Genomic DNA, 25,045 nt, shown 5'->3' with positions numbered 1-25,045 from the left:
CCCCCCCTCTGTCCCGCACCCCCCCCTCTGTCCCGCACCCCCCCCACTCTGTCCCGCACCCCCCCCACTCTGTCCCGCACCCCCCCCACTCTGTCCCGCACCTCCCCCTCTGTCCCGCACCCCCCCTCTGTCCCGCACCCCCCCCTCTGTCCCGCACCCCCCCCTCTGTCCCGCACCCCCCCTCTGTCCCGCACCCCCCCTCTGTCCCGCACCCCCCCTCTGTCCCGCACCCCCCCCTCTGTCCCGCACCCCCCCCTCTGTCCCGCACCCCCCCCTCTGTCCCGCACCCCCCCCACTCCGTCCCGCACCCCCCCCACTCCGTCCCGCACCCCCCCCACTCCGTCCCGCACCCCCCCCACTCTGTCCCGCACCCCCCCCCTCTGTCCGCCACCCCCCCCACTCTGTCCCGCACCCCCCCACTCTGTCCCGCACCCCCCCACTCTGTCCTGCTCCCCCCCCACTCTGTCCTGCTCCCCCCCCACTCTGTCCTGCTCCCCCCCCACTCTGTCCCGCTCCCGCCCACTCTGTCCCGCTCCCCCCCACTCTGTCCCGCTCCCCCCCACTCTGTCCCGCACCCCCCCACTCTGTCCCGCACCCCCCCACTCTGTCCCGCACCCCCCCACTCCCCCCCCACTCTGACCTGCACCCCCCCACTCTGTCCCGCAACCCCCCTGCTTTGTCCCCCACCCCGACCCTCTGTCCCCCACCCCGACCCTCTGTCCCCCACCCCGACCCTCTGTCCCCCACCCCGACCCTCTGTCCCCCACCCCGACCCTCTGTCCCCCACCCCGACCCTCTGTCCCCCACCCCGACCCTCTGTCCCCCACCCCGACCCTCTGTCCCCCACCCCGACCCTCTGTCCCCCACCCCGACCCTCTGTCCCCCACCCCGACCCTCTGTCCCCCACCCCGACCCTCTGTCCCCCACCCCGACCCTCTGTCCCCCACCCCGACCCTCTGTCCCCCACCCCGACCCTCTGTCCCCCACCCCGACCCTCTGTCCCCCACCCCGACCCTCTGTCCCCCACCCCGACCCTCTGTCCCCCACCCCGACCCTCTGTCCCCCACTCCGACCCTCTGTCCCCCACCCCGACCCTCTGTCCCCCACCCCGACCCTCTGTCCCCCACCCCGACCCTCTGTCCCCCACCCCGACCCTCTGTCCCCCACCCCGACCCTCTGTCCCCCACCCCGACCCTCTGTCCCCCACCCCGACCCTCTGTCCCTCACCCCGACCCTCTGTCCCTCACCCCGACCCTCTGTCCCTCACCCCGACCCTCTGTCCCTCACCCCGACCCTCTGTCCCTCACCCCGACCCTCTGTCCCTCACCCCGACCCTCTGTCCCTCACCCCGACCCTCTGTCCCTCACCCCGACCCTCTGTCCCTCACCCCGACCCTCTGTCCCTCACCCCGACCCTCCGTCCCTCACCCCGACCCTCCGTCCCTCACCCAGACCCTCCATCCCCCACCCCCTCCATTCAGACCCTCCATCCCCCACCCCCTCCATTCAGTCCCTCCATCCCCCACCCCCCCAATCCAGGCCCTCATCCCCCACACCTGCAATCCAGGTAGTCTTACCCCCCCCCCCACCCCATTGAGACCCTCCATCCCCCACACCCTCAATCCAAGCCCTCCGTCCTCACCCCGTACCAGCCTCCCTGAACAGGTGCCGGAATGTGGCGACTAGGGGCTTTTCACAGTAACTTCGGTTGAAGCCTACTTGTGACAATAAGCGATTCTCATTTTTTCATTTCATCTCCCCATTCAGATTCTTTCCTCACCCCCCCCCCCCCCCCGCCCCGCCCCCTCCATCCATCAGGTAGCTCGCTGCCCCGAGCTGCTCTGTCAGTGACGGACGATGGAGGATGTTCTGGTTTCTGTTGGTGTCATGGCCGGTGTGGTAACGGTGTGCCAGTTGCTGCGCTGGACGACCTGGGAGCTGCTGTGTCCCCGGCGGCGGTCAGGGGGGAGGCAGAGCTGCCCGGGGCCGGAGGCCCTACGCCTCGAGGTGATAGGGGAGCTCGTCTCCACCCTGCAGCTGTGTGTGTGCACGCATGAGCTGCGGCTCCTGGGGAGCTCGGGGCTGGTGGGGTGGATTCCGGGGCTCAGCTTCACCTACCTGATGACCGTCGTCCACATCACCACCTTCAGCGGTGCCAGCTGCAACCCGATGAGCTGCCTGGAGCAGTTCCTTTGCGGGCATTGTAGTGGCCAGCTGGCGGTCAGCAAGCTGCTGGCGCAGTTCGGAGCTGCCTCGGTGGCCCGCCATCTATCCGAGATTGTGTGGGCCATGGACTTGTCGGACCTGCACTGGCACCATCGCCTCCGCCAGTACGAATGCACCTCGTTGCTGAACACTACCCCCGGCAAAGGGCTGGTCACGGAGTTCTTCTGTGCCTTTACACTCAGAGCTGCACTCTTCAAATTTCAGTTCCTCAAGCAGAAACACAAGATACATGCGGTGGCTGCGTTGATCACCTTTCTCGTATTTGCAGGTGAGTACAGTGCAAAACCCACCAGTTTGATCGCAATCATGTAGCTGATTACTATCTCCATTTGATTTGATTTGATTTATTGTCACATGTTCCGAAGTGCAGTGAAAAGTATTTTTCTGCGGCCGAGGGAACGTACACAGTATGTACTTAGTAGACACAAGAATAATCAACAGGGAACATCGACAAATGGTACATCGACAAATAATGATTGGTTATAGTGCGGAACAAGGGGCCAAACAAAGCAAATACATGAGCAAGAGCAGCATAGGGTGTCGTGAATAGTGTTCTTATAGGGAACAGATCAGTCCGAGGGGGAGTCGTTGAGGAGTCTTGTAGCTGTGGGGAAGAAGCTGTTCGTATGTCTGGATGTGCGAGTCTTCAGACTTCTGTACCTTCTGCCTGATGGAAGGCCCTGGAAGAAGGCAATGCCTGGGTGGGAGGGGTCTCTGATAATGCTGTCTGCCTTCCTGAGGCAGCGAGAAGTGTAGACAGAATCAATGTGGGGTGGCAAGTTTGTGTGATGCGTTAGGCTGAGTTCACCACAGTCGACACCACAGTTCACCATATTTCCACTCCTGTCGATGTTATTTATTTTTGTGTTAGTTTCTCGGGAAGTGGACATGGCTGGTGATTGTTGCCCATCAGTGAGTTACGAAGGTGTGAGTGGGTAGCAGTCTGATTAAATGAGTGGCTCGCTGGACCCCGTCAGAGGACATTTGGGAGTTGACCATGTTAAAGAAAGGATGTGCATTTATATAGCACCTTTCTCATCCTCAGGCCATCCCAATGTGCTCTTCAGCCAACGAAGCACTGTTGGAGTGTAGGCACAGTTGTAATGTATGAAACACAGCAGCCAGTTTGAGCAAGCTTCCAAAAACAGCGATGTGATAATGATTGAGGTGGCAGAGCCCCCCCCCCCCCCCCCCCCATGCCCCGCGCAGCCCCCACCCATCAGCTGCCAGGGACACAGCAGCACCCTGATCGTGTGGCTCTGAAAATGTCATACAGTCTCAAAACGTTAACTCTGCCTTTCTCTCTACAGATGCTACCAGGCCGGTTGAATTTTCCCCGTAATTTCTGTTTTTATTTTCGATTTCCAGCATTTGCAGTATTTTGCTTTTAATCTTTTTTTTTTTGAGGTTGAGTGATTTGAGGGATAACTATTGTCCAGAACACCAGGGATAACTCCTCTGTTCTTATAATAATGGCCGTGAGATCTTTTTCTTGCGCCTGGGAGGAATGGAGGGCGTGGGGGGGGGGGGGGGTTGGTTTAAGATCTCATCTGAAAGATGGTACTCCTGAATTTGTGGCACTCCCTCAGTACTCACTGGAGTGTCAGCCTTGATTCTGTGACCAAGTCACCACTTTGCTTCGAGGGCATTTGATTGTAGCACCTCCGGCTGAGCTCAGTTCACCAAACACAGCCGCTGGGATCATGCCTCGCACCTTCCTGCTCTGTGCCTTGGCTGGCCACTGACTGGGTAGAAACACTGAGCAAACTGATCCTCCATTAGCTTCATGGAGACCAGCTGGCTTTCCCTATCCTAGACAGTGACTCCTGCAGGAATTGCATTGATGTGGGTGTCCGGGGAGGATACGGCTCCAATCGTTGAATAGTCCCAGCACTTTTTAAGTTGATGTGAAGAATTCGTACTCGGCTGAAGGACTTGAGTATTCCTATGTCCGTAGCTGTGCTAATGCCCTTGGGGAACAGGAAGAGCATTGGAACAGGAAAAGGTCATTCAGCCCATCGGGCCTGTTCTGCTATCATGAGAAATTGTGACAGGTCTGTGCCTTAACTTCATGCGCCTTGGTTCCCAAACCTTTAATACTCTTGGCGAATGGAAGTAAGGTTGGAAAATACGAAACCGGGAAAATGATGAACTTGTGAGGCTGAAGGACAATTTGCTGGTTAAAAATTACTTCTAGTGTTTAAAAACGTACGATTTGCTCTTCTTACAATCTAAGTTGAGCAGCGGGGCGAAACGTGTTGGTTCCTTGTTTAATAGTTGTATGATTGAATCAAAACTTACTGAAGGGTTAAAGTCTGCTTCTGAAGGATGTTCGGTTGCCAAACCAATAATCTAATCATTCCCAGGTGGACCTTTGATTCCCATCCCCCGCTCTGAAGGTTTCAGCACATGTTCTGACGTGGTCAGTAGTGGATCTCTTGTGAAAATTGCCACGCTTTGCTTTTCGATTTCTAATCTCTGCCCCACCCCACCCCCGTCCAACATTTCCCTTGTGGAAGGCGATGGCTGGGTTGGGGGGGGGGGGGGGGGGGGTCCTAATGGAGGGGAGGGGAGGGGAGGGGGATGGGGGGGCACGGTTCATTTGAAAGTGTGACAAAGTTGGGATTCATGAAGGCAGATAGATTTGGCATTTACAAGGTGCCTTTACGATGTCACAAACCTTTTTGCAGCACGTTGAGAACAGCCACTACTTTAGGTGGGGGAGAGTCATAATGTCCAGAGGTAATCTGGTTTTATTGCTGTTAATTGACCAGGACACCTGGGAAATCTCCCTGACGGGAGTCAGCCAGACTCTAAATGTTAGCTCCGTTCTCTCCCCCGATGCTGTCAGACCTGCTGAGATCATGCAGAATGTTCTGGTTTTGTTTCAGATTCCAGCATCCACAGTCATTTGCTGTTAGCAGGGAAAGCGTCCCAGCTCTTCAAAGTAGTGCTGCGGAGCTTATTTTCCACCCGCCCTGAGAGTGCAGACGGTGATGCTCGGTTTAACATCTGCTCTGAACCGTGTGTTGCACTGTTCAAGCTAAGAGGAGCTGGTTCAGTGCAGAGCTTGAAAGTGCTCATTAGAACGGCTGGATCATTTGTATGCGTCAAAGTGTGCGGAAGCAGAACCAGGTCCCCATAGGAATCCTAGAGCAGTTGGAGAAGTGGCCTCTGTATTCGCTAGTCAGTGTTGCAGCAAATTATATCTGGAGCACCACTGGGAATTCTTTTTATTTTTTTATTTTTTTTTCATAACTTTAGATAACCGATTATTTTTTTCCCCAATTAAGGGGCAGTTTAGCGTGGCCAATCCACCTACCCTGCACATCTTTGGGTTGTGGGAGTGAGACCCACACAGACATGGGGAGAATGTGCAAACTCCACACGGACAGTGACCCAGGGCCGGGATCGAACCCGGGTCCTCAGCGCCGTGAGGCAACAGTGCTAGGTACTGCGCCGCGGGGTTTCTGGAATAAGCATGGATTTGGTCTTCGTTATGACCAGCACACAGAATTACAAAGAATGCGCAGAGAAGATAAAGTCATATAGCCCAAATGGTCTGTGCCAGTCTTTATGTTCCACGCAATCCTCCCACTCCTCTTCCTCTCAGTCTACCTCCGAATCCTCTATTTCTTCTTCATGCTTATCTAGCTTTCCCTTAAATGCCTGTCTCGTCTGCTCGTAGCTCTGGGAAAATAAATTTCTCCTGAATTCCCTGTTGCATTCAATAGTGTTTTAAATATAAATTTAGAGTATCCAACTCTCTTTTTCCAATTAAGGGACGATTTAGCGTGGCCAATCCACCTGCCCTGCACATCTTTGGGTTGTGGAGGTGAGACCCACGCAGACATGGGGAGATTGTGCAAACTCCACGTGGACCAGGGCCGGGATTGAACCTGCGTCCTTGGCGCCGTGAGCCAGCAGTGCTAACCACTGAGCCACCGTGCTTTCCCTAGCACCTCGTTCTTCTTCCATGAGTCGAGATATGCTATTCGGATTTGGTGGGCATCATGGTCCAGCGTGACCCTGTTCTGGATGTCAACATAGACCCACCTTCCAGCTGGCCAACCCTGCCCCTTTCCCAATCCACCCTCCCCTCCCCCAGAAAGCTGGTTGCTGATCCCAAACCGCAACTACCAGCAATAAAAGACTGACTCAGCACAGAGCAGGATTTCAACCTGGGACTGTGTTGCTCAGTATTACGCCTGATGGATCTTTCTGTTTGTCGTTGGACCAGATGCTTTGCATGTGTATGTATGTGTGCCCAGGTCCCCAGCCACACCCCTAACATTGGCTCTGGTCCCTCTTTCCTCCACCCCACAACCTTTCGGATTTTGCGGACTGGTGTAGCAGCTGTGCGATGGAAGGGCGGTGAGGAAATTAAACCCTACTATCCTGCCTGGATAAAAGCCTTGTCTCCCCTATCCACATTGTCCTGTCCGGAACACTCCTTATATACCTGGAATAACCATGGTGATAGTTTATATTGGGTGCATTGTGTGTTACAGAGAGAGCAAAATCTCCAATCACCCGAGCCTCCACAGAAACACTCCATCTCTCGACTAGCTTTGTGTAAAAGGCTCATGGTCCCTTTGGTATTATTGTAGGGAAAAATCCCTTGTACCAGTGCAGTCAAGAGGCCGAGTCTCAAGGCAAGGTTCAAAGCGTCGTTCTTTATTGTACAATTACTGAAGCCTTCAGGGAGACCCACGCAGCCAGCTCAGAAACAGTGGCTTGGTCCACGTTGATCTCAACAATTACACATTCGCTCTGGATTTTTATAGGAATCCAAATTCGAGCGGGAACATTTGCTCATACATAATAGTTAAAGGGTAGTTTTGATTTAGATCTCTCAGACAGGTTTAAACTGAGAATATGCATCTTTGTCAATTTGCATCTGTATGGTGTGTGTCCGTGTTGATGAGATTATCTGTGCTCGCTCCGGTGTCCCTCCCTTGTCAATTTGCATCTGTATGGAGTGTGTTCGTGTTGATGAGATTATCTGTGCTTGCTCCAGTGTCCTTCCCTTCTCTAATGTGTTTCCCATTATCTCCCTGATGTATCTCCTTAACTAAATCGACCTCCAATGTCTGTGGCTGTGCTATGCTTTTTGTTTCTGTGTTTGCTAGATGAGGTGTTAATGTCATCTTTGTCCTGCTGTGTGTGTGGGGGACGCTAATCTAATCTATACATTTCTTTTATTCCTTCTATTATGGTTTCTTTGCCTGCCTTGGCCATTTTATTAATATATTATTTCATTCTTTCATAAGTCTTTGCAATACAGTTGTGCCATATATCCCACTGCCAGGGTCTTGACTCGCAGATATCCCGATCTCCTGGCCATGGGGCCGTTTTAAGATGCAGCTTTGTGCTATTGCTGGGCAGAACAAGTGTCTTCCATCAGTGCAGAAGGGGATTTAAATGAATGTCCATCCGGGTGTCCCCTGCTGCATTGTGGGCACATTATAAACGGTGTCAATCGGTCCAATAAAACAGTCCAATAAATGTTAAACAGTGCCAATCAGTCCAATAAAATAGTTTGCTAAATGAAGAATGTTTGATGAGATGAGATAAAAATATGGTCTTGGAAAATGGCCTTCTTCAGTATCACATTCGCTCGTGGCTTTTGTCTGCTCTGTACTTTCCCGTGCTTATTTTAACTAGGCCGCTAATTTCCTGCCTGCTGTGTTGCTATGGAGAGCTGGATTAAACATCCTTGGCGTGGGTGAAAAGTTGATTCACACTGCATTGCTCACATGGTGGTTCAGCAAAGTGCAGACTTTTTAATCTTATTCCTTCCCCTTACCCCCCTCCCCAATTTTCTTCCCATTTTTATGAAGGTGTTACCCTTCACATGTGAACAGACAGGGTGAGTATTGGTGGGCTATTCTACAACAGGGGCTTCATGGCTTTGTTAACCCAGGCTGTGTGCTGTGAAGGGGGTGGAGCGTTTGAACAACCCTGTCTCCCTGTCATCGCGGCGACGAGGTCAATTGTGAGGAGTCTGGTACCTTGCCATCTGGGAAGAGACCAGGTGCCAAAAAGCTGGTGAAACTGAGATTCTTATGCCGGAACCTGAAAGCTGTGTGTTGAGCAGCCCCCCCCCCCCCCGCAACCAAAGATGCAACACTGCAGCACCAACGGAATGCTGCCTCTTCACGCGAGACACCAAACTGTGTTTGGGCCCACCAGGGAAGATGGTAAAATCTGAATTCAATTTTCAAAATCTGGTACCATAAAACCATTGTCGATTGTTGTAAAAGCTCATCTGGTTCACTAATGTCCTTTAGGGAAGGAAACCTGCTGCCCTTACCTTGTCAGGCCTACATGTGACTCCAGACCCTCAGCAATGTGGTTGACTCTTAAATGTCCTCCATAGTTTCCCAAGCTCCTGGGTAATTCAAAAAAGGCGCAAGGCTTGACCATATTCCTTTTGTTTGCAGAGTACGTTGCTGTGAATGAGTGTATGCCACTTGACTAACGTTTACTCCGAACGGAGTTTCTTAGGTGAGCAATCATGCTCCTTCGCGAGTGATCGCTGAAGAACTCCTAAACTGGTACCTCAAAAAACAGCAGATGGCCTAAACGTTTAGGAACAGGCTTTTCGTTTGGCACGTCTGCCCAATAAACTTCCAAAAGGAATGTGTTGCTTTTTAAACACCGTGAGATGCTTCGAAGAAATTATTTAAAAAAAAATAAAAAAAATCTCGATCACCCAATTCTGTTTTTCCGATTAAAGGGCAATTTAGTGTGGTCAATCTGCCTACCCTGCACATCTTTTTGGGTTGTGGGGGTGAGACCCGGTGAGGCAGCAGTGCTAACCACTGTGCCACCTTGCCGCCCCTGCTTAATGATGAATTCAGCATCACTGAGTTGGGTGGTTCCTTTGCGAGTCTGGGGTCAGACATGCGACCGACAGCAGGGCTGGTTTTGAGTAATTAGTGCCTCAGTATTGCACAACCTGGCTTGGGAGTCGAAGATGCTGTTGGCCCGCCTTTCTTGCGAAAACACCATTGATAGTGTTTCTCCAGTGCTTTGAGGTGCCTGCTGTAGGTTGTCCATGTCTCTATATTAACAAATATTGCAAAATCTACTTTCCCTATGTTACAAAATTGACTAGACTCAAAAATACTGAATTTGGCTGCCAAGCACTTTGGGATATCCTGTAGTTATGAAAGATTGTTATATATTTCTTTCTTTTTTACCCTTTCTTAAACGGTGGAATAAAATTACTCGGGCAAGGAAGATAAATGGGTTCAAGAGATGGTTTCTCCGGGCAGCGGAGGGATTGAGGAGTTATAATAATAATATTCTTTATTATTGTCACAAGTAGGCTTACGTTAACACTGCAATGAAGTTATTGTGAAAAGCCCCTAGTCCCCACTCTCCGGCGCCTGTTCGGGTACACAGAGGGAGAATTCAGAATGTCCAATTCACCTAACAAGCACGTCTTGCGGCACTTGTGGGAGGAAACTGGAGCGCCCGGAGGAAACCCACGCAGACACGGGGAGAACGTGCAGGCTCCGCACAGACAGTGACCCAAGCCGGGAATCGAACCTGGGACCGTGGCGCTTTGAAGCAACAGTGCTAACCAATGTGCTATTGTGCTGCCCTCGAGGAGGGGTGGTGGTGAGCCGCTGCCTGGAATGTAATGTGATTGAGCGGTTTGCTGACCGTTTCAGAGGACGGCTCGGATACGGTCACATTCGGGAGCTGCGTGTCTGGGTCTGGATGGCAGATTTCCTTCGCTAAAGGAGATTAGTGAACCAGATGGGTTTTATGACAGTCGGGTGGTTTCATTATTACAAGCATTTTATTCCAGATTTATTTAAGAAACTGAATTTAAACTTGCCCCAGCTGTAGTGGTGGGATTTAACCATACTCCTCAAAGTCTTCTGGGCAGGCCCCTGTTAGTAACGTAGATGCTCTGCCTTTCTCTATGTTATGGATAAAGTGATTTTCCTCTTTGCAGCTGGAGACCTAACGGGTGCTGTGTTTAATCCGGCCCTTGCCTATTCAATCACCTTCAACTGCGTGGGAACCACTTATCTTGAATACTGTTTCGTTTACTGGCTTGGACCCTTGCTGGGTAAGGAGACACCGAATCCTAGACTTGTGACCGCACAGATGGAGGCCATTCGGCCCACTATGTCCGCGCCAGCCCAATGCAAAAACAACTCCCCTGGTCCTAATCCTTTACCGTTACCCTGCAGTTCTGAAAATGTATTCTCTTCTAACCACTGCTCGCTATGTTTAAAAACAAATGTTTCTCCTCATGCTGCCATTGCTTTTTTTTTTTTTGCCAATCACCTTGCGCCTCCGGTTCTTGATCCTTCGGCCAATGGGAACAGTTTCTTCCTCGCTACTCTTATCCAAACCCCGTCACAGTTTGGAATACCTTTGTCAAATCCCCTCTCAACCTTCTCCAAGGAAAACAGTCCCAGCTCCTGCAATCTGTCTTCATAGCCCAATTCCTCATCCCGGCAACCACTCGCATGAATCCTTTCTGCACCCTCTCCAATGCCTTTGTGCCCTTCCTGAAGTGTGGTGCCCAGAATCGGACACCATACTTGGTTGAGGGCGAACACGTGTTTTTTTTATACATGTTTAACATAACGTCCTTGCTATTCAGCTCTATACCCCTAATTATAAAGGTCAGATACAGTATGCCTTATTAACCAGTCTCTCAATCTGCACTACCACCTCCGATGATTGTGCCCATTCGCCCCCTGGTCCATATGTTTCAGGACCCTTTACAATTGTCCCCTTAATGTTATATTGCGCCTCGTTCTTCCGATCAAAATGTGTCACGTCCAGATGGCACGGTGGTGCATTGGTTAGCACTACTGCCTACGGCGCTGAGGACCCGGGTTCGATCCCGGCCCTGGGTCACTATCCGTGTGGAGTTTGCGCATTCTCCCCGTGCCTGTGTGGGTTTCACCCCCACAACCCAAAGATGTGCAGATTAGGTAGATTGGCCACGCTAAATTGCCCCTTAATTGGAAGAAAAAAAATAACTGGGTACTCTAAATTTATTTTTAAAGAATGTGTCATGTCCCACATCTCAGAATGACAGAATTGTTACAGCGCAGAAGGGGATGCAGTCCGCCAGCTGATGCCAAACTACAACATAACCTCATTGCTCTTGTACTCTGCCCCTATTAATAAAGCCCACCGTACAGTATACGTTTTAACTGCTCTCTCAACTTGCCAGCTTCCTTTGCTGACTTGCACACACATCCCCCCCTCCCCCCCCCCCCCCCCCCCCCCGCCGGTCCCTCTATTCCTGCACCCACCCCCCTTTAGAATTGTACCCTTTATTTTATATTGCCTGTTCATGTTCTTCCGACCAAAGTTAGTCACTTCGCACTTTGCTGCAATAAATTTCACCTGGAAGGTGTTCGCCCATTCCGCCAACCTGTCCATGTTCTGTGATGAACATGCAAATTAGGAGCAGGAGTAGTCCACTCGGCCCCTCGAACCTGCTCAATAAGATCATGGCTGATCTGACTGTAACCTCAACCCCACATTCCCGCCTCTCCCCCCCCCCCCCTCCCCCCAACGATAACCTTTCACCTCCTTGTGCATCAAGTATCTATCTAGCTCTGCCGTCAAAATATTCAAAGACTCTGTTTCCACTGTAGAGGGACAAATAACCCAGACTCACAACTCTGAGAGAAGAAAATTCTCCTCCTCTCTACCTTAAATGGACAACCCTTTATTTTTAAACAGTTGTTCCGAGATTCTCCCACAAGAGGAAACATCCTCTCCATGTCCACCCTGAGGTCAATACACCTCGGGATCTGAAAAGGTTTTGAACAAGTCGCCTCTCACTCTTCTAAACTCCGGTGGAGACAAACAAAACCTCTCTAACCTTTCCTCATAAGACAACCCACCCATTCCTAGTCTTAGTCTAGTAAATCTTCTCCGAACTGCTTCCGATGTATTTACCATAAATAAGGAGATGGTAGCACAGTGGGTAGCACAGTTGCTTCACAGCTCCAGGGTCCCAGGTTCGATTCCGGCTTGGGTCACTGTCTGTGCGGAGTCTGCACGTTCACCCCGTGTGTGCGTGGGTTTCCTCCGGGTGCTCCGCTTTCCCCCCACAGTTCAAAGGTGTGCAGGTTAGGTGGATTGGTCATGCCAAATTGCCCTAAGTGGCCAAAAACGTTAGGTGGGGTTACTGGGTTGCGGGGATAGGGTGGAGGTGTGGGCGTGGGTGGGGTGCCCTTTCCAAGGGTCAGTGAAGACTCGATGGGCCGAATGGCCTCCTTCTGCACTGTAAATTCTATGTCTATGTCTGTGATACTGTACACATTAATCCTGATGTGGTCTCACCACGACCTGTAAAGTACAACCTCTCTACTTTAATCTATTCCCCTCACAATGAACAATATTCTATCAGCTTTGCAAATTACTTACTGCACCTGTGCACTAACCTTTCGCAATTCATGCACTAGGACACCCAAATCCCTCTATCTCCGAGCTCTGCAATTTTTCACCATCTAGATAACATGCTATTTTTTTATTTTTTCTGCCAAAATGGACAAATTCACATTTTCCCACGTTACAAAGAACAAAGAAATGTACAGCACAGGAACAGGCCCTTCGGCCCTCCAAGCCCGTGCCGACCCTGCTGCCCGACTAAACTACAATCTTCTACACTTCCTGGGTCCGTATCCCTCTATTCCCATCCTATTCATGTATTTGTCAAGATGCCCCTTAAATGTCACTATCGTCCCTGCTTCCACCACCTCCTCCGGCAGCGAGTTCCAGGCACCCACTATCCTCTGTGTAAAAAAACTTGCCTCGTACATCTACTCTAAACCTTGCCCCTCTCACCTTAAACCTATGCCCCCTAGTAATTGACCCCTCTACCCTGGGGAAAAGCCTCTGACTATCCACTCTGTCTATGCCCCTCACAATTTTGTAGACCTCTGTCAGGTCGCCCGTCAACCTCCGTCGTTCCAGTGAGAACAAACCGAGTTTATTCAACTGCTCCTCATAGCTAATGTCCTCCATACCAAGCAACATTCTGATAAATCTCTTCTGCACCCTCTCTAAAGCCTCCGCATCCTTCTGGTAGTGTGGCGACCAGAATTGAACACTATACTCCCAAGTGTGGCCTAAGAAAGATTCTATACAGCTGCAACATGACTTGCCAATTCTTAAATTCAATGCCCCGGCCAATGAAGGCAAGCATGCAGTATGCCTTCTTGAATACCTTCTCCACATGTGTTGCCCCATTCAGTGACCTGTGGACCTGTACTCTGAGATCTCTCTGACTTTCAATACTCTTGAGGGTTCTGCCATTCACTGTATATTCCCTACCTGCATTAGACCTTCCAAAATGCATTACCTCACATTTGTCCGGATCAAACTCCATCTGCCATCTCTCCGCCCAAGTCTCCAAACAATCTAAATCCTGCTGTATCCTCTGACAGTCCTCATCGCTATCCGCAATTCCACCAACCTTTGTGTCGTCTGCAAACTTACTAATCAGACCAGTTACATTTTCCTCCAAATCATTTATATATACTACAAACAGCAAAGGTCCCAGCACTGATCCCTGCGGAACACCACTGGTCACAGCCCTCCAATTAGAAAAGCATCCTTCCATTGCTACTCTCTGCCTTCTATGACCTAGCCAGTTCTGTATCCACTTTGCCAGCTCACCCCTGATCCCGTGTGACTTCACCTTTTGTACTAATCTACCATGAGGGACCTTGTCAAAGGCCTTACTGAAGTCCATATAGACAACATCCACTGCCCTACCTGCATCAATCATCTTTGTGACCTCCTCAAAAAACTCTATCAAGTTAGTGAGACACGACCTCCCCTTCACAAAACCATGCTGCCTCTCACTAATACGTCCATTTGCTTCCAAATGGGTGTAGATCCTGTCTCGAAGAATTCTCTCCAGTAATTTCCCTACCACTGAAGTAAGGCTCACCGGCCTGTAGTTCTCTGGATTATCCTTGCTACCCTTCTTAAACAGAGGAACAACATTGGCTATTCTCCAGTCCTCCGGGACATCACCTGAAGACAGTGAGGATCCAAAGATTTCTGTCAAGGCTTCAGCAATTTCCTCTCCAGCCTCCTTCAGTATTCTGGGCTAGATCCCATCAGGACCTGGGGACTTATCTACCATAATATTTTTTAAGACGCTCAACACCTCGTCTTTTTGGATCTCAATGTGACCCAGGCTATCTACACACCCTTCTCCAGACTCAACATCTACCAATTCCTTCTGTTTGGTGAATACTGATGCAAAGTATTCATTTAGTACCTCGCCCATTTCCTCTGGCTCCACACATAGATTCCCTTGTCTATCCTTCAGTGGGCCAACCCTTTCCCTGGCTACCCGCTTGCTTTTTATGTACGTGTAAAAAGCCTTGGGATTTTCCTTAACCCTATTTGCCAATGACTTTTCGTGACCCCTTCTAGCCCTCCTGACTCCTTGCTTAAGTTCCTTCTTACTTTCCTTATGTTCCACACAGGCTTCCCCTTTTAGCCCTGACAAATGCCTCCTTTTTCTTTTTGACGAGTCCTACAATATCTCTCGTTATCCAAGGTTCCAGAAAATTGCCGTATTTTCCTTCTTCCTCACAGGAACATGCCGGTCCTGAATTCCTTTCAACTGACACTTGAAAGCCTCCCACATGTCAGATGTTGATTTGCCCTCAAACATCCGCCCCCAATCTAGGTTCTTCAGTTCCCGCCTAATATTGTTATAATTAGCCTTCCCCCAATTTAGCACATTCATCCTAGGACCACTCTTATCCTTGTCCACCAGCACTTTAAAACTTACTGAATTGTGGTCACTGTTCCCGAAATGCTCCCCTACTGAAACTTCCACCACCTGGCCGGGTCCAGTACCGCCCCTTCCCTAGTTGGACTGTCTACATATTGTTTTAAGAAGCCCTCCTGGATGCTCCTTACAAACTTTGCCCCGTCTAAGCCCCTGGCACTAAGTGAGTCCCAGTCAATATTGGGGAAGTTGGAAGTCTCCCATCACCACAACCCTGTTGTTTTTACTGTTTTCCAAAATCTGTCTACCTATCTGCTCCTCTAACTCCCGCTGGCTGTTGGGAGGCCTGTAGTAAACCCCCCAACATTGTGACTGCACCGTTCGTATTCCTGATCTCTACCCATATAGCCTCACTGCCCTCTGAGGTGTCCTCCCGTAGTACAGCTGTGATATCCTCCCTAACCAGTAGCGCAACTCCGCCACCCCTTTTACATCCCCCTCTATCTCGCCTGAAACATCTAAATCCTGGAACGTTTAGCTGCCAATCCTGCCCTTCCCTCAACCAGGTCTCTGTAATGGCAACAACATCATAGTTCCAAGTACTAATCCAAGCTCTAAGTTCATCTGCCTTACCCGTAATACTTCTTGCATTAAAACATACGCACTTTAGGCCACCAGACCCGCTGTGTTCAGCAACTTCTCCCTGTCTGCTCTGCCTCAGAGCCCCACTGTCCCTATTCCCTAGTTCTCCCTCAATGCTCTCACCTTCTGACCTATTGCTCCCGTGCCCACCCCCCTGCCATACTAGTTTAAACCCTCCCGTGTGACACTAGCAAACCTCGCGGCCAGGATATTTATGCCACTCCAGTTTAGATGCAACCCGTTCTTATATAGGTCACACCTGCCCCGGAAGAGCTCCCAGTGGTCCAGACAACGGAAACCCTCCCTCCATTTGCCAGATCTTTGCCCACTCATTTAACCTATCCATATTCCTTTGTAGCCCCGCAGCTTGTGAAGGTATCACTCCATCTTCAGGGAGTTCTCAGATGGCTATTGCAATAAATGTTCGCACAGGAAGCATGTTGCTTGCTGAGAAGTTGCCTCTACAGCATGAGTTAAGGGGTCAGATATAGTTTCCTAACTGCTGGTGCGGTTGACATTCACTGATCAGTTCTGGTTCCCTATTCCCTCACCCAGTGATTCATGTACAGCTATGATATTGGCATCTATCCAACCCTTAATAATTTGTCCAGCTATCATATCAGAGGCACAAACTTCCCTATCAACTTCCTCCCAATTTTCAATGACGTGCTAGTCATCAATAGTTTTATCAAACAATCCTTCTGACGGTTAGCGTCCTATCTGACGCAAGAAGGTTGTTGAAGGTCAATCAAGGCAGTCCCATGGTACCAAAGAGAAAATGCTGGTAAATCTCAGCAGGTCTGGCGGTATCTGTAGGGAGAGAAAAGAACTAACGTTTCGAGTCCAGGTGACCCTTTGTCAAAGCTAACAGAGAAAGCGGGAAATATTTATACTGTGGAGTGGGAATGAAAGAGGAGTCATAGCCTCGTGGTTATGACTTCTCTGGCTATGGCTCGTCTTACGTTTTGCATGGTTTCTAATATATCGATCAATACACAGGCTCTACTAAACCAATATACCCACAGCACATTGAGGCAGAAAGGGGAATGAGGATGATCTGAATGTTAGAAAAAGAAGGAGGAACTTCCGGGTGCGGCGATGACCAGCTGAGTCGCACATTTCGGCAGCTCCCGGTGAAACGGACTTTTGGGCTCTTGATAGGAGCCCCAACGGCAATTTTGACGGCTAAAAACACTGTGCGGTAAACCAGAAGGGAATCCCCCCTGGACACGGATGAAAAAAGGAGAGGAAAGTGGCCGGATTGCAGTGGATCCTTTAGAACAGCGGCAAGGAAGGCAAGCAAAAACCAAGATGGCGTCGGAAGGTGGCAGTTTAACATGGGGCCCTGAACAACAAGAGTTCTTGAAATGCTGTGTGGAAGAGCTCAAAAAGGAAATGAAGAAAGAGCTGTTGGCCCCGATACTACAGGCGATCGAAGGGCTAAAGGAGGAACAAAAGACCCAGGAGCGGGAGCTTCGGGTCGTGAAGGCAAAGGCAGCCGAGAATGAGGACGACATACAGGGCCTGGTGGTGAAGACGGAGACGCATGAGGCACATCAGAAACGATGTGTGGAAAGGTTGGAGGCACTGGAGAACAACGCAAGCAGGAACAACCTGAGGATTCTTGGTCTTCCTGAAGGTGCGGAGGGAGCGGACGTCGGGGCATATGTGAGCACGATGCTGCACTCGTTAATGGGAGCGGAGGCCCCGGCGGGTCCGTTGGAGGTGGAGGGAGCATACTGAGTGATGGCGCGAGGACCGAGAGCAGGAGAAATTCCCAGAGCCATAGTGGTGAGAATACTCCGTTTTAAGCATAGAGAAATTGTCCTTAGATGGGCAAAGAAAACTCGGAGCAGTAAATGGGAGAACGCGGTGATCCGCGTTTATCAAGACTGGAGTGCGGAGATGGCGAGAAGGAGGGCGAGCTTTAATCGGGCCAAGGCGGTGCTTCATAAAAAGAAGATAAAATTTGGAATGCTGCAACCGGCAAGACTGTGGGTCACATATCGAGGGAGGCACCACTACTTTGAGACGGCGGATGAAGCGTGGACTTTTATTGTGGAAGAAAAACTGGAATGAGCGGGTTATTAAAAAGAACGTTTGAACAAAGTGGTGGGGCGAATGCGGGGGGCGAAGAGGGGGGTTAAAAAGGGGGGAAAGAGGAGTTTTATGTACTAATCCTGCGATGTGGTAACTTTTCTCTCTTCCACAGGTGGTGATGGGGGAGGAGGGGAGGTGGAGGAGATGGGGCGTTGGCCATTGGGGGCGGGGCCAAGGGAGAAGCGCGGGCTTGGTTCCCGCGCTATGATAATCATGGCGGGAATAGAGAAGCAGGAAGGAGGGGGCGTCGCACGGTGCGAGCCGAGGTCACGGGGGGAAGCCGAGGTCGGCCAGAGTTTGCTGACTTCTGGGAGCAACATGGGGGGAGTAATTACGCTAGCGGGGGATCTAGCGGGGGGGTGGGAGGGGGGAATTACTGGGTTGCTGCTGCTGGGGAGAGGGGGGAGCTGGTATGGGAGGGGATGGGCGGGGGGGCACCGCCTGGGGGAGATACAGCTGCGTGGGAACCGGGTGAGGAGCTGGAAAAAGGGGATGGCTAATCGACAAGGGGGGGGGGGGGGCAGGAAGCCCCCCAACCCGGCTGATCACGTGGAACGTGAGAGGGCTGAACGGGCCGATAAAGAGGGCACGGGTACTCGCACACCTTAAGAAACTTAAGGCAGATGTGGTTATGTTACAGGAAACGCACCTGAAACTGATAGACCAGGTTAGGCTACGCAAAGGATGGGTTGTGCAGGTGTTCCATTCGGGGCTAGATGCGAAAAACAGGGGGGTGGCTATATTAGTGGGGAAGCGGGTAATGTTCGAGGCAAAGACTATAGTGGCGGATAACGGGGGCAGATACGTGATGGTGAGTGGCAAACTACAGGGGGAGACGGTGGTTTTGGTAAACGTATATGCCCCGAACTGGGATGATGCCAATTTTATGAGGCGGATGCTAGGACGCATTCCGGACCTAGAGATGGGAAAGCTGATAATGGGGGGAGATTTTAATACGGTGTTGGAACCAGGGCTGGATAGGTCGAAGTCCAGGACTGGAAGGAGGCCGGCAGCAGCCAAGGTACTTAAAGATTTTATGGAGCAGATGGGAGGTGTAGACCCGTGGAGATTTAGCAGACCTAGGAGTAAGGAGTTCTCGTTTTTCTCCTATGTCCATAAAGTCTACTCGCGAATAGACTTTTTTGTGCTGGGAAGGGCGTTGATCCCGAAGGTGAGGGGAACGGAGTATACGGCTATAGCCATTTCGGATCACGCTCCACACTGGGTAGACTTGGAGATAGGGGAGGAAACAGGAGGACGCCCACCCTGGAGAATGGACATGGGACTAATGGCAGATGAGGGGGTGTGTCTAAGGGTGAGGGGGTGCATTGAAAAGTACTTGGAACTCAATGATAATGGGGAGGTCCAGGTGGGAGTGGTCTGGGAGGCGTTGAAGGCGGTGGTTAGAGGGGAGCTGATATCAATAAGGGCACATAAAGGGAAGCAGGAGAGTAAGGAACGGGAGCGGTTGCTGCAAGAACTTTTGAGGGTGGACAGACAATATGCGGAAGCACCGGAGGAGGGACTGTACAGGGAAAGGCAAAGGCTACATGTAGAATTTGACTTGCTGACTACAGGCACTGCAGAGGCACAATGGAGGAAGGCACAGGGTGTACAGTACGAATATGGGGAGAAGGCGAGCAGGTTGCTGGCACACCAATTGAGGAAAAGGGGAGCAGCGAGGGAAATAGGGGGAGTGAGGGATGAGGAAGGAGAGATGGAGCGGGGAGCGGAGAGAGTGAATGGAGTGTTCAAGACATTTTATAAAAAATTATATGAAGCGCAACCCCCGGATGGGAGGGAGAGAATGATGGGCTTTTTGGATCGGCTGGAATTTCCCAAGGTGGAAGAGCCGGAAAGGGTGTGACTGGGAGCACAGATCGAGGTAGAAGAAGTGGTGAAAGGAATTAGGAGCATGCAGGCGGGAAAGGCCCCGGGACTGGATGGATTCCCAGTCGAATTCTATAGAAAATATGTGGACTTGCTCGCCCCGGTATTGACGAGGACCTTTAATGAGGCAAAGGAAAGGGGACAACTGCCCCCGACTATGTCTGAAGCAACGATATCGCTTCTCTTAAAGAAGGAAAAGGACCCGCTACAATGCGGGTCCTATAGACCTATTTCCCTCCTAAATGTAGATGCCAAGATCCTGGCCAAGGTAATGGCAATGAGAATAGAGGAATGTGTCCCGGGGGTGGTCCACGAGGACCAAACTGGGTTTGTGAAGGGGAGACAGCTGAACACGAATATACGGAGGCTGTTAGGGGTAATGATGATGGCCCCACCAGAGGGGGAAACGGAGATAGTAGTGGCGATGGATGCCGAGAAAGCATTTGATAGAGTGGAGTGGGATTATTTGTGGGAGGTGTTGAGGAGATTTGGTTTTGGAGAGGGGTATGTTAGATGGGTGCAGCTGTTGTATAGGGCCCCGATGGCGAGCGTGGTCACGAATGGACGGGGATCTGCATATTTTCGGCTCCATAGAGGGACAAGGCAGGGATGCCCTCTGTCCCCATTATTGTTTGCACTGGCGATTGAGCCCCTGGCGATAGCGTTGAGGGGTTCCAAGAAGTGGAGGGGAGTACTTAGAGGAGGAGAAGAACACCGGGTATCTTTGTATGCGGACGATTTGCTACTATACGTGGCAGACCCGGCGGAGGGGATGCCAGAAATAATGCGGATACTTGGGGAGTTTGGGGATTTTTCAGGGTATAAATTGAACATGGGGAAAAGTGAGTTGTTTGTGGTGCATCCAGGGGAGCAGAGTAGAGAAATAGAGGACCTACCGTTGAGGAAGGTAACAAGGGACTTTCGTTACCTGGGGATCCAGATAGCCAAGAATTGGGGCACATTGCATAGGTTAAATTTAACGCGGTTGTTGGAACAAATGGAGGAGGATTTCAAGAGATGGGATATGGTATCCCTGTCACTGGCAGGGAGGGTGCAGGCGGTTAAGATGGTGGTCCTCCCGCGATTCCTCTTTGTGTTTCAGTGCCTCCCGGTGGTGATCACGAAGGCTTTTTTAAAAAGGATTGAAAAGAGCATCATGGGTTTTGTGTGGGCCGGGAAGACCCCGAGAGTGAGGAAGGGATTCTTACAGCGTAGCAGGGATAGGGGGGGGCTGGCACTACCGAGCCTAAGTGAGTATTATTGGGCCGCTAATATTTCAATGGTGAGTAAGTGGATGGGAGAGGAGGAGGGAGCGGCGTGGAAGAGATTAGAGAGGGCGTCCTGTAGGGGGACTAGCCTACAGGCTATGGTGACAGCCCCATTGCCGTTCTCACCGAGGAACTACATCACAAGCCCGGTGGTGGTGGCTACACTGAAGATTTGGGGACAGTGGAGACGGCATAGGGGAAAGACTGGAGCCTTGGGGGGAATGGATGGGGGATATGGAATGTGGCAAAGAGCAGGAATAACGCAACTGAAAGATCTGTTTGTGGATGGGAAGTTCGCGAGTCTGGGAGCGCTGACCGAGAAATATGGGTTGCCCTAAGGGAATGCATTCAGGTATATGCAACTGAGGGCTTTTGCGAGGCAACAGCTGAGGGAATTCCTGCAGCTCCCGACACAAGAGGTGCAGGACAGAGTGATCTCAAAGACATGGGTGGGGGATGGTAAGGTGTCAGATATATATAGGGAAATGAGGGACGAAGGGGAGACTATGGTAGAAGAACTAAAAGGGAAGAAGAGCTGGGGGAGGAGATCGAGGAGGGGCTGTGGGCAGATGCCCTAAGCAGGGTAAACTCGTCGTCCTCGTGTGCCAGGCTAAGCCTGATTCAGTTTAAGGTATTACACAGGGCGCATATGACTGGAGCACGGCTCAGTAAATTTTTTGGGGTGGAGGATAGGTGTGCGAGGTGCTCGGGAAGCCCAGCGAATCATACCCATATGTTTTGGTCATGCCCGGCACTACAGGGGTTTTGGATGGGGGTGACAAAGGTGCTTTCAAAAGTAGTGGGGGTCCAGGTCGAACCAAGCTGGGGGTTGGCTATATTTGGGGTTGCACAAGAGCCGGGAGTGCAGGAGGCGAGAGAGGCCGATGTTTTGGCCTTTGCGTCCCTAGTAGCCCGGCGCAGGATATTGTTAATGTGGAAAGAAGCCAAGCCCCCGGGGGTGGAGACCTGGATAAATGACATGGCGGGGTTTATAAAGCTAGAGCGGATTAAGTTCGTTCTAAGGGGGTCGGCTCAAGGGTTCACCAGGCGGTGGCAACCGTTCGTCGAATACCTCGCAGAAAGATAGATGGAATGGAAAAAAGATGGCAGCAGCAGCAGCCCAGGATCGGGGGGGGGGGGGGGGGGGGGGAGGAGGAACCAGAAGGACTCTCAGGGTTGTTAATATATACTGTATAATATGTATAGGTCGTTGCTACAGATAATTATATATTGGACTGTTAAATTATAGTTTTGGAGAGTGTTACTTGTGATAAGGCAGTTGCCAATTAGGGTAGTTTTCATTTTTGTTATTTATTAATTATTCATTTTTTTTGTTTTGTTTATAAAATAGGTCATTGTTATTTGTGTTGTTATAATATTGTGTAAAGGATGCACAATGTACTGTGTTGGTTGACCAAAAATTTTCAATAAAATATTTATTAAAAAAAAAGAAAAAGAAGGAGGTGCGTAGTTGTGCATCTCGGATGATTCGCAGCGCACTTTGGGACTGCCCGTTTGACCAAAATAAGATTGACAGAATTAGCATTGTAGCAAACGAATGGGCTTCTTGTGTATAGAGACGTTGAATTGTTTTGGTTACCTGGTGTTTGAAATCACAATTGCAGTATTCCAACAGTGCAGAAGGAGGCCATCGAGTCTGCACCGACCCTCCAAAAGAGCACCCTACACAGACTCACTCCCCCGCCCTATCCCACCATACTGAAGGGGCAGTTTTTAAAGAATGGCCAGTCCAACTAACCTGCACCTCTTTGGACTGTGGTAGGAAACTGGAGCACCCGGAGGAAACCCACGCAGACACGGGGAGAACATGCAGACTCCGCACAGACAGTGACCCAGCGGGGAATCGAACCTGGGTCCCTGGCGCTGTGACGCAGCAGTGCTAACCGCCGTGCCACCGTGCTGTAGATCTCCGTCGCTCGCAATGATGTCACGGAGTGAAGCGGTCCAACTGCGCGCGCTCCCATTGGCAGCAAACCCAGCTCTCTGATGGAGAAGGTCGGTCCTTCCTAATCCACTCTATTTAGGTTCCTCACAGGGCAGCACAGTGGCGCAGTGGTTAGCACTGCTGCCTCATGTGCTGAGGTCCCAGGTTCGATCCCGACTCTGGGTCACTGTCCGTATGGAGTTTGCACATTCTCCCCGTGTCTGCGTGGGTTTCACCCCCACAGCCCAAAGATGTGCAGGGTAAGTGGATTGGCCACGCTAAATTGCCCCTTAATTGGAAAATAAATGAATTGGGTACTCTAAATACATTTTTGAAAAAAAATCTATGTTCCTCACAACTGTTGACACCTCAATCTCCCCTCAGCCTCCTCCGCCCTAAAGAAAACAACCACAGACTATCCAAACTTTCCGTGGTAAAATTCTCCATTCCTGGTAAGGTCCTTGTACACCTCCCCTCTGCCGTTTCCCTTCCTGTAATGTGGTGACTAGAACTGTTCCCAGTCCTCGAGCGGCTAGCCGTGGCCTGACTAATGTTTATACAGTTCGAGTGCAACGTCCCGGTTTGTACTCTGTGCCTCATCTGATCTGATAAAGGAAAGTATCACGTGCGTGCTGCCTTAACCGCCTTGCCTCCTGGTCCTGCTTCCTTCAGTGATCTTCGTTCAGGCAGGTTGTGTGCTTTTGTCTCATTTGCTGCAGTTTTTATTGTCTCTCTTCCCCCTTTCTCCAGGTGTGATGACAGCTGTCTTGATGTTTGGCAATAAATCAGTACCCTGTGCCCATGAGAACACAAAAATACAAACGGCCAAGGAGAAGAGGGCCTGATTGCACGGAAATTGTATGAATGAATTGTGGACCCTATTGCCTCTCAGGGAGAGGAAATTACAGTAATAAAATTTTGTTTCAGTTTCAACTGAGATTTTGAGTAATGAGAGACCGTAATGAGCAGTATTAATCGACTTAGATTTACTGGGGTCACCCCCCCCCCCCCCCCCCCCCCCCGTGAACCTTTGTATCACCCCGACTGATGATCTAGGTTCCTGCAGCGAAGCATTTTTAATATAATGACCATTTGGAGCAATCGGGTTGAAGATGTCAAAATGACCACCAGCATCTTAAAGACTCGGACCCTCGTCTGTGTTGTCTACTTTTCGAAGAACCGTTTGTCCTCTGCTGTGTGCAAGGGAGGTCAGAATACACAGCCAGTGATTTATTTTACGATCAGGGGCGTGGAACACCGGACTCCTGACGATGACGTAACCGGTTCAGCGTCGCACTGAAGTCCACTGATGAGAAGGTTTGTCAGGTGACGTTAGCCGGGCTGCTGCTCTTTGGAGCCACAAAGCGACAGCATGCACCCCTGATCACTATCCAGTGACTATTCAGCGCAAAGGGCACAGGCTTGGAGATCGTGAGAGGATAAACCTGGGCTCGTCTCGCGTAGTCGGTCCGCGCTCACTGTCCGGGCTCACACACGACGAACTATCACTTGGGCAAAGATTCGGAGGGTAACTGGTGTCCACAGCAACCATTGGGCAATCTCTTAAGCCAGCACCATTTGGGAAGGGGAAGTATTTTGCATGATAGAATATGAAAATCTATTTATAGCTATTGTGTGGGGCTTGGTGAACAAAGAATTTTAATAAACTGTCTATTTGGAGAAGCTATTGTTGGCAAGGACCGAGTGTCTGGGATTACATAGGAAGGCGTTAAATCGGGTTCCTGATTTACTTTTGATATATTTCCATAGAACATTCTGATTAAACAAACATTCCTTGATACTGTGAGGAAATGTTCATGCATAAATAAATAAATTTTAAAATTGATTTTTAAGATTAATCCAGTCTACCTTGCCCATTATTTCCAAGTGTGTCTTTATTCTTTCACGGGATGTGGGCGTTGCTGGCGAGGCCAGCATTCATTGCCCAGCACTATGCTGGCCACCTTTCAATTAATGGTTTGTTGAATGAACGTCACGGCCAAAATCACTGAGCTGACTGCAGCTGATGTCTCGGATGGTGGGGTTTATTCACTGTGCCACGGGCACCCACAGAGTGCCGATACCCCTAGTTGAGAAAGTTCAACCAACATGTTAGAAACTTTGCTTAATGGTCAAGGCAGACTATTCTGGTCATGGGGATGGATTCATATCCATTTTCGAACACCCAACCCCTGATTTTAACTTCACCCAGTGTAATGTG

General features: G+C 50.6%; 1 protein-coding gene across 1 annotated transcript; it reads left to right on the top strand.

Annotated features, from left to right (window-relative positions):
* The first annotated feature begins 1,580 nt into the window (after window positions 1-1,580).
* On the top strand, window positions 1,581-24,683 carry aqp11 (aquaporin 11). The gene is made up of 3 exons (XM_072477373.1): window positions 1,581-2,493; window positions 10,201-10,317; window positions 23,575-24,683. The coding sequence occupies exons 1-3, from the start codon at window positions 1,857-1,859 to the stop codon at window positions 23,667-23,669; spliced, it is 849 nt and encodes a 282-aa protein (XP_072333474.1). The 5' UTR covers window positions 1,581-1,856; the 3' UTR covers window positions 23,670-24,683.
* The last annotated feature ends 362 nt before the right edge of the window (window positions 24,684-25,045 follow it).

This window comes from Scyliorhinus torazame, chromosome 15 (genome assembly GCF_047496885.1).
Source record: "Scyliorhinus torazame isolate Kashiwa2021f chromosome 15, sScyTor2.1, whole genome shotgun sequence".
Taxonomy (NCBI): Eukaryota; Metazoa; Chordata; class Chondrichthyes; order Carcharhiniformes; family Scyliorhinidae; genus Scyliorhinus; species Scyliorhinus torazame.
Note: the sequence above shows the minus strand (reverse complement) of the source record. Positions and strands in the feature narration are given on the sequence as shown.

Excerpts from the sequence above, each read along its gene's own strand:
- aqp11 (XM_072477373.1), top strand. The coding sequence starts at position 1,857 with ATGGAGGATGTTCTGGTTTCTGTTGGTGTCATGGCCGGTGTGGTAACG. Across the intron at positions 2,494-10,200 it reads CACCTTTCTCGTATTTGCAG|CTGGAGACCTAACGGGTGCT; the intron begins GTGAGTACAGTG and ends TCCTCTTTGCAG. Across the intron at positions 10,318-23,574 it reads CTGGCTTGGACCCTTGCTGG|GTGTGATGACAGCTGTCTTG; the intron begins GTAAGGAGACAC and ends CCCTTTCTCCAG.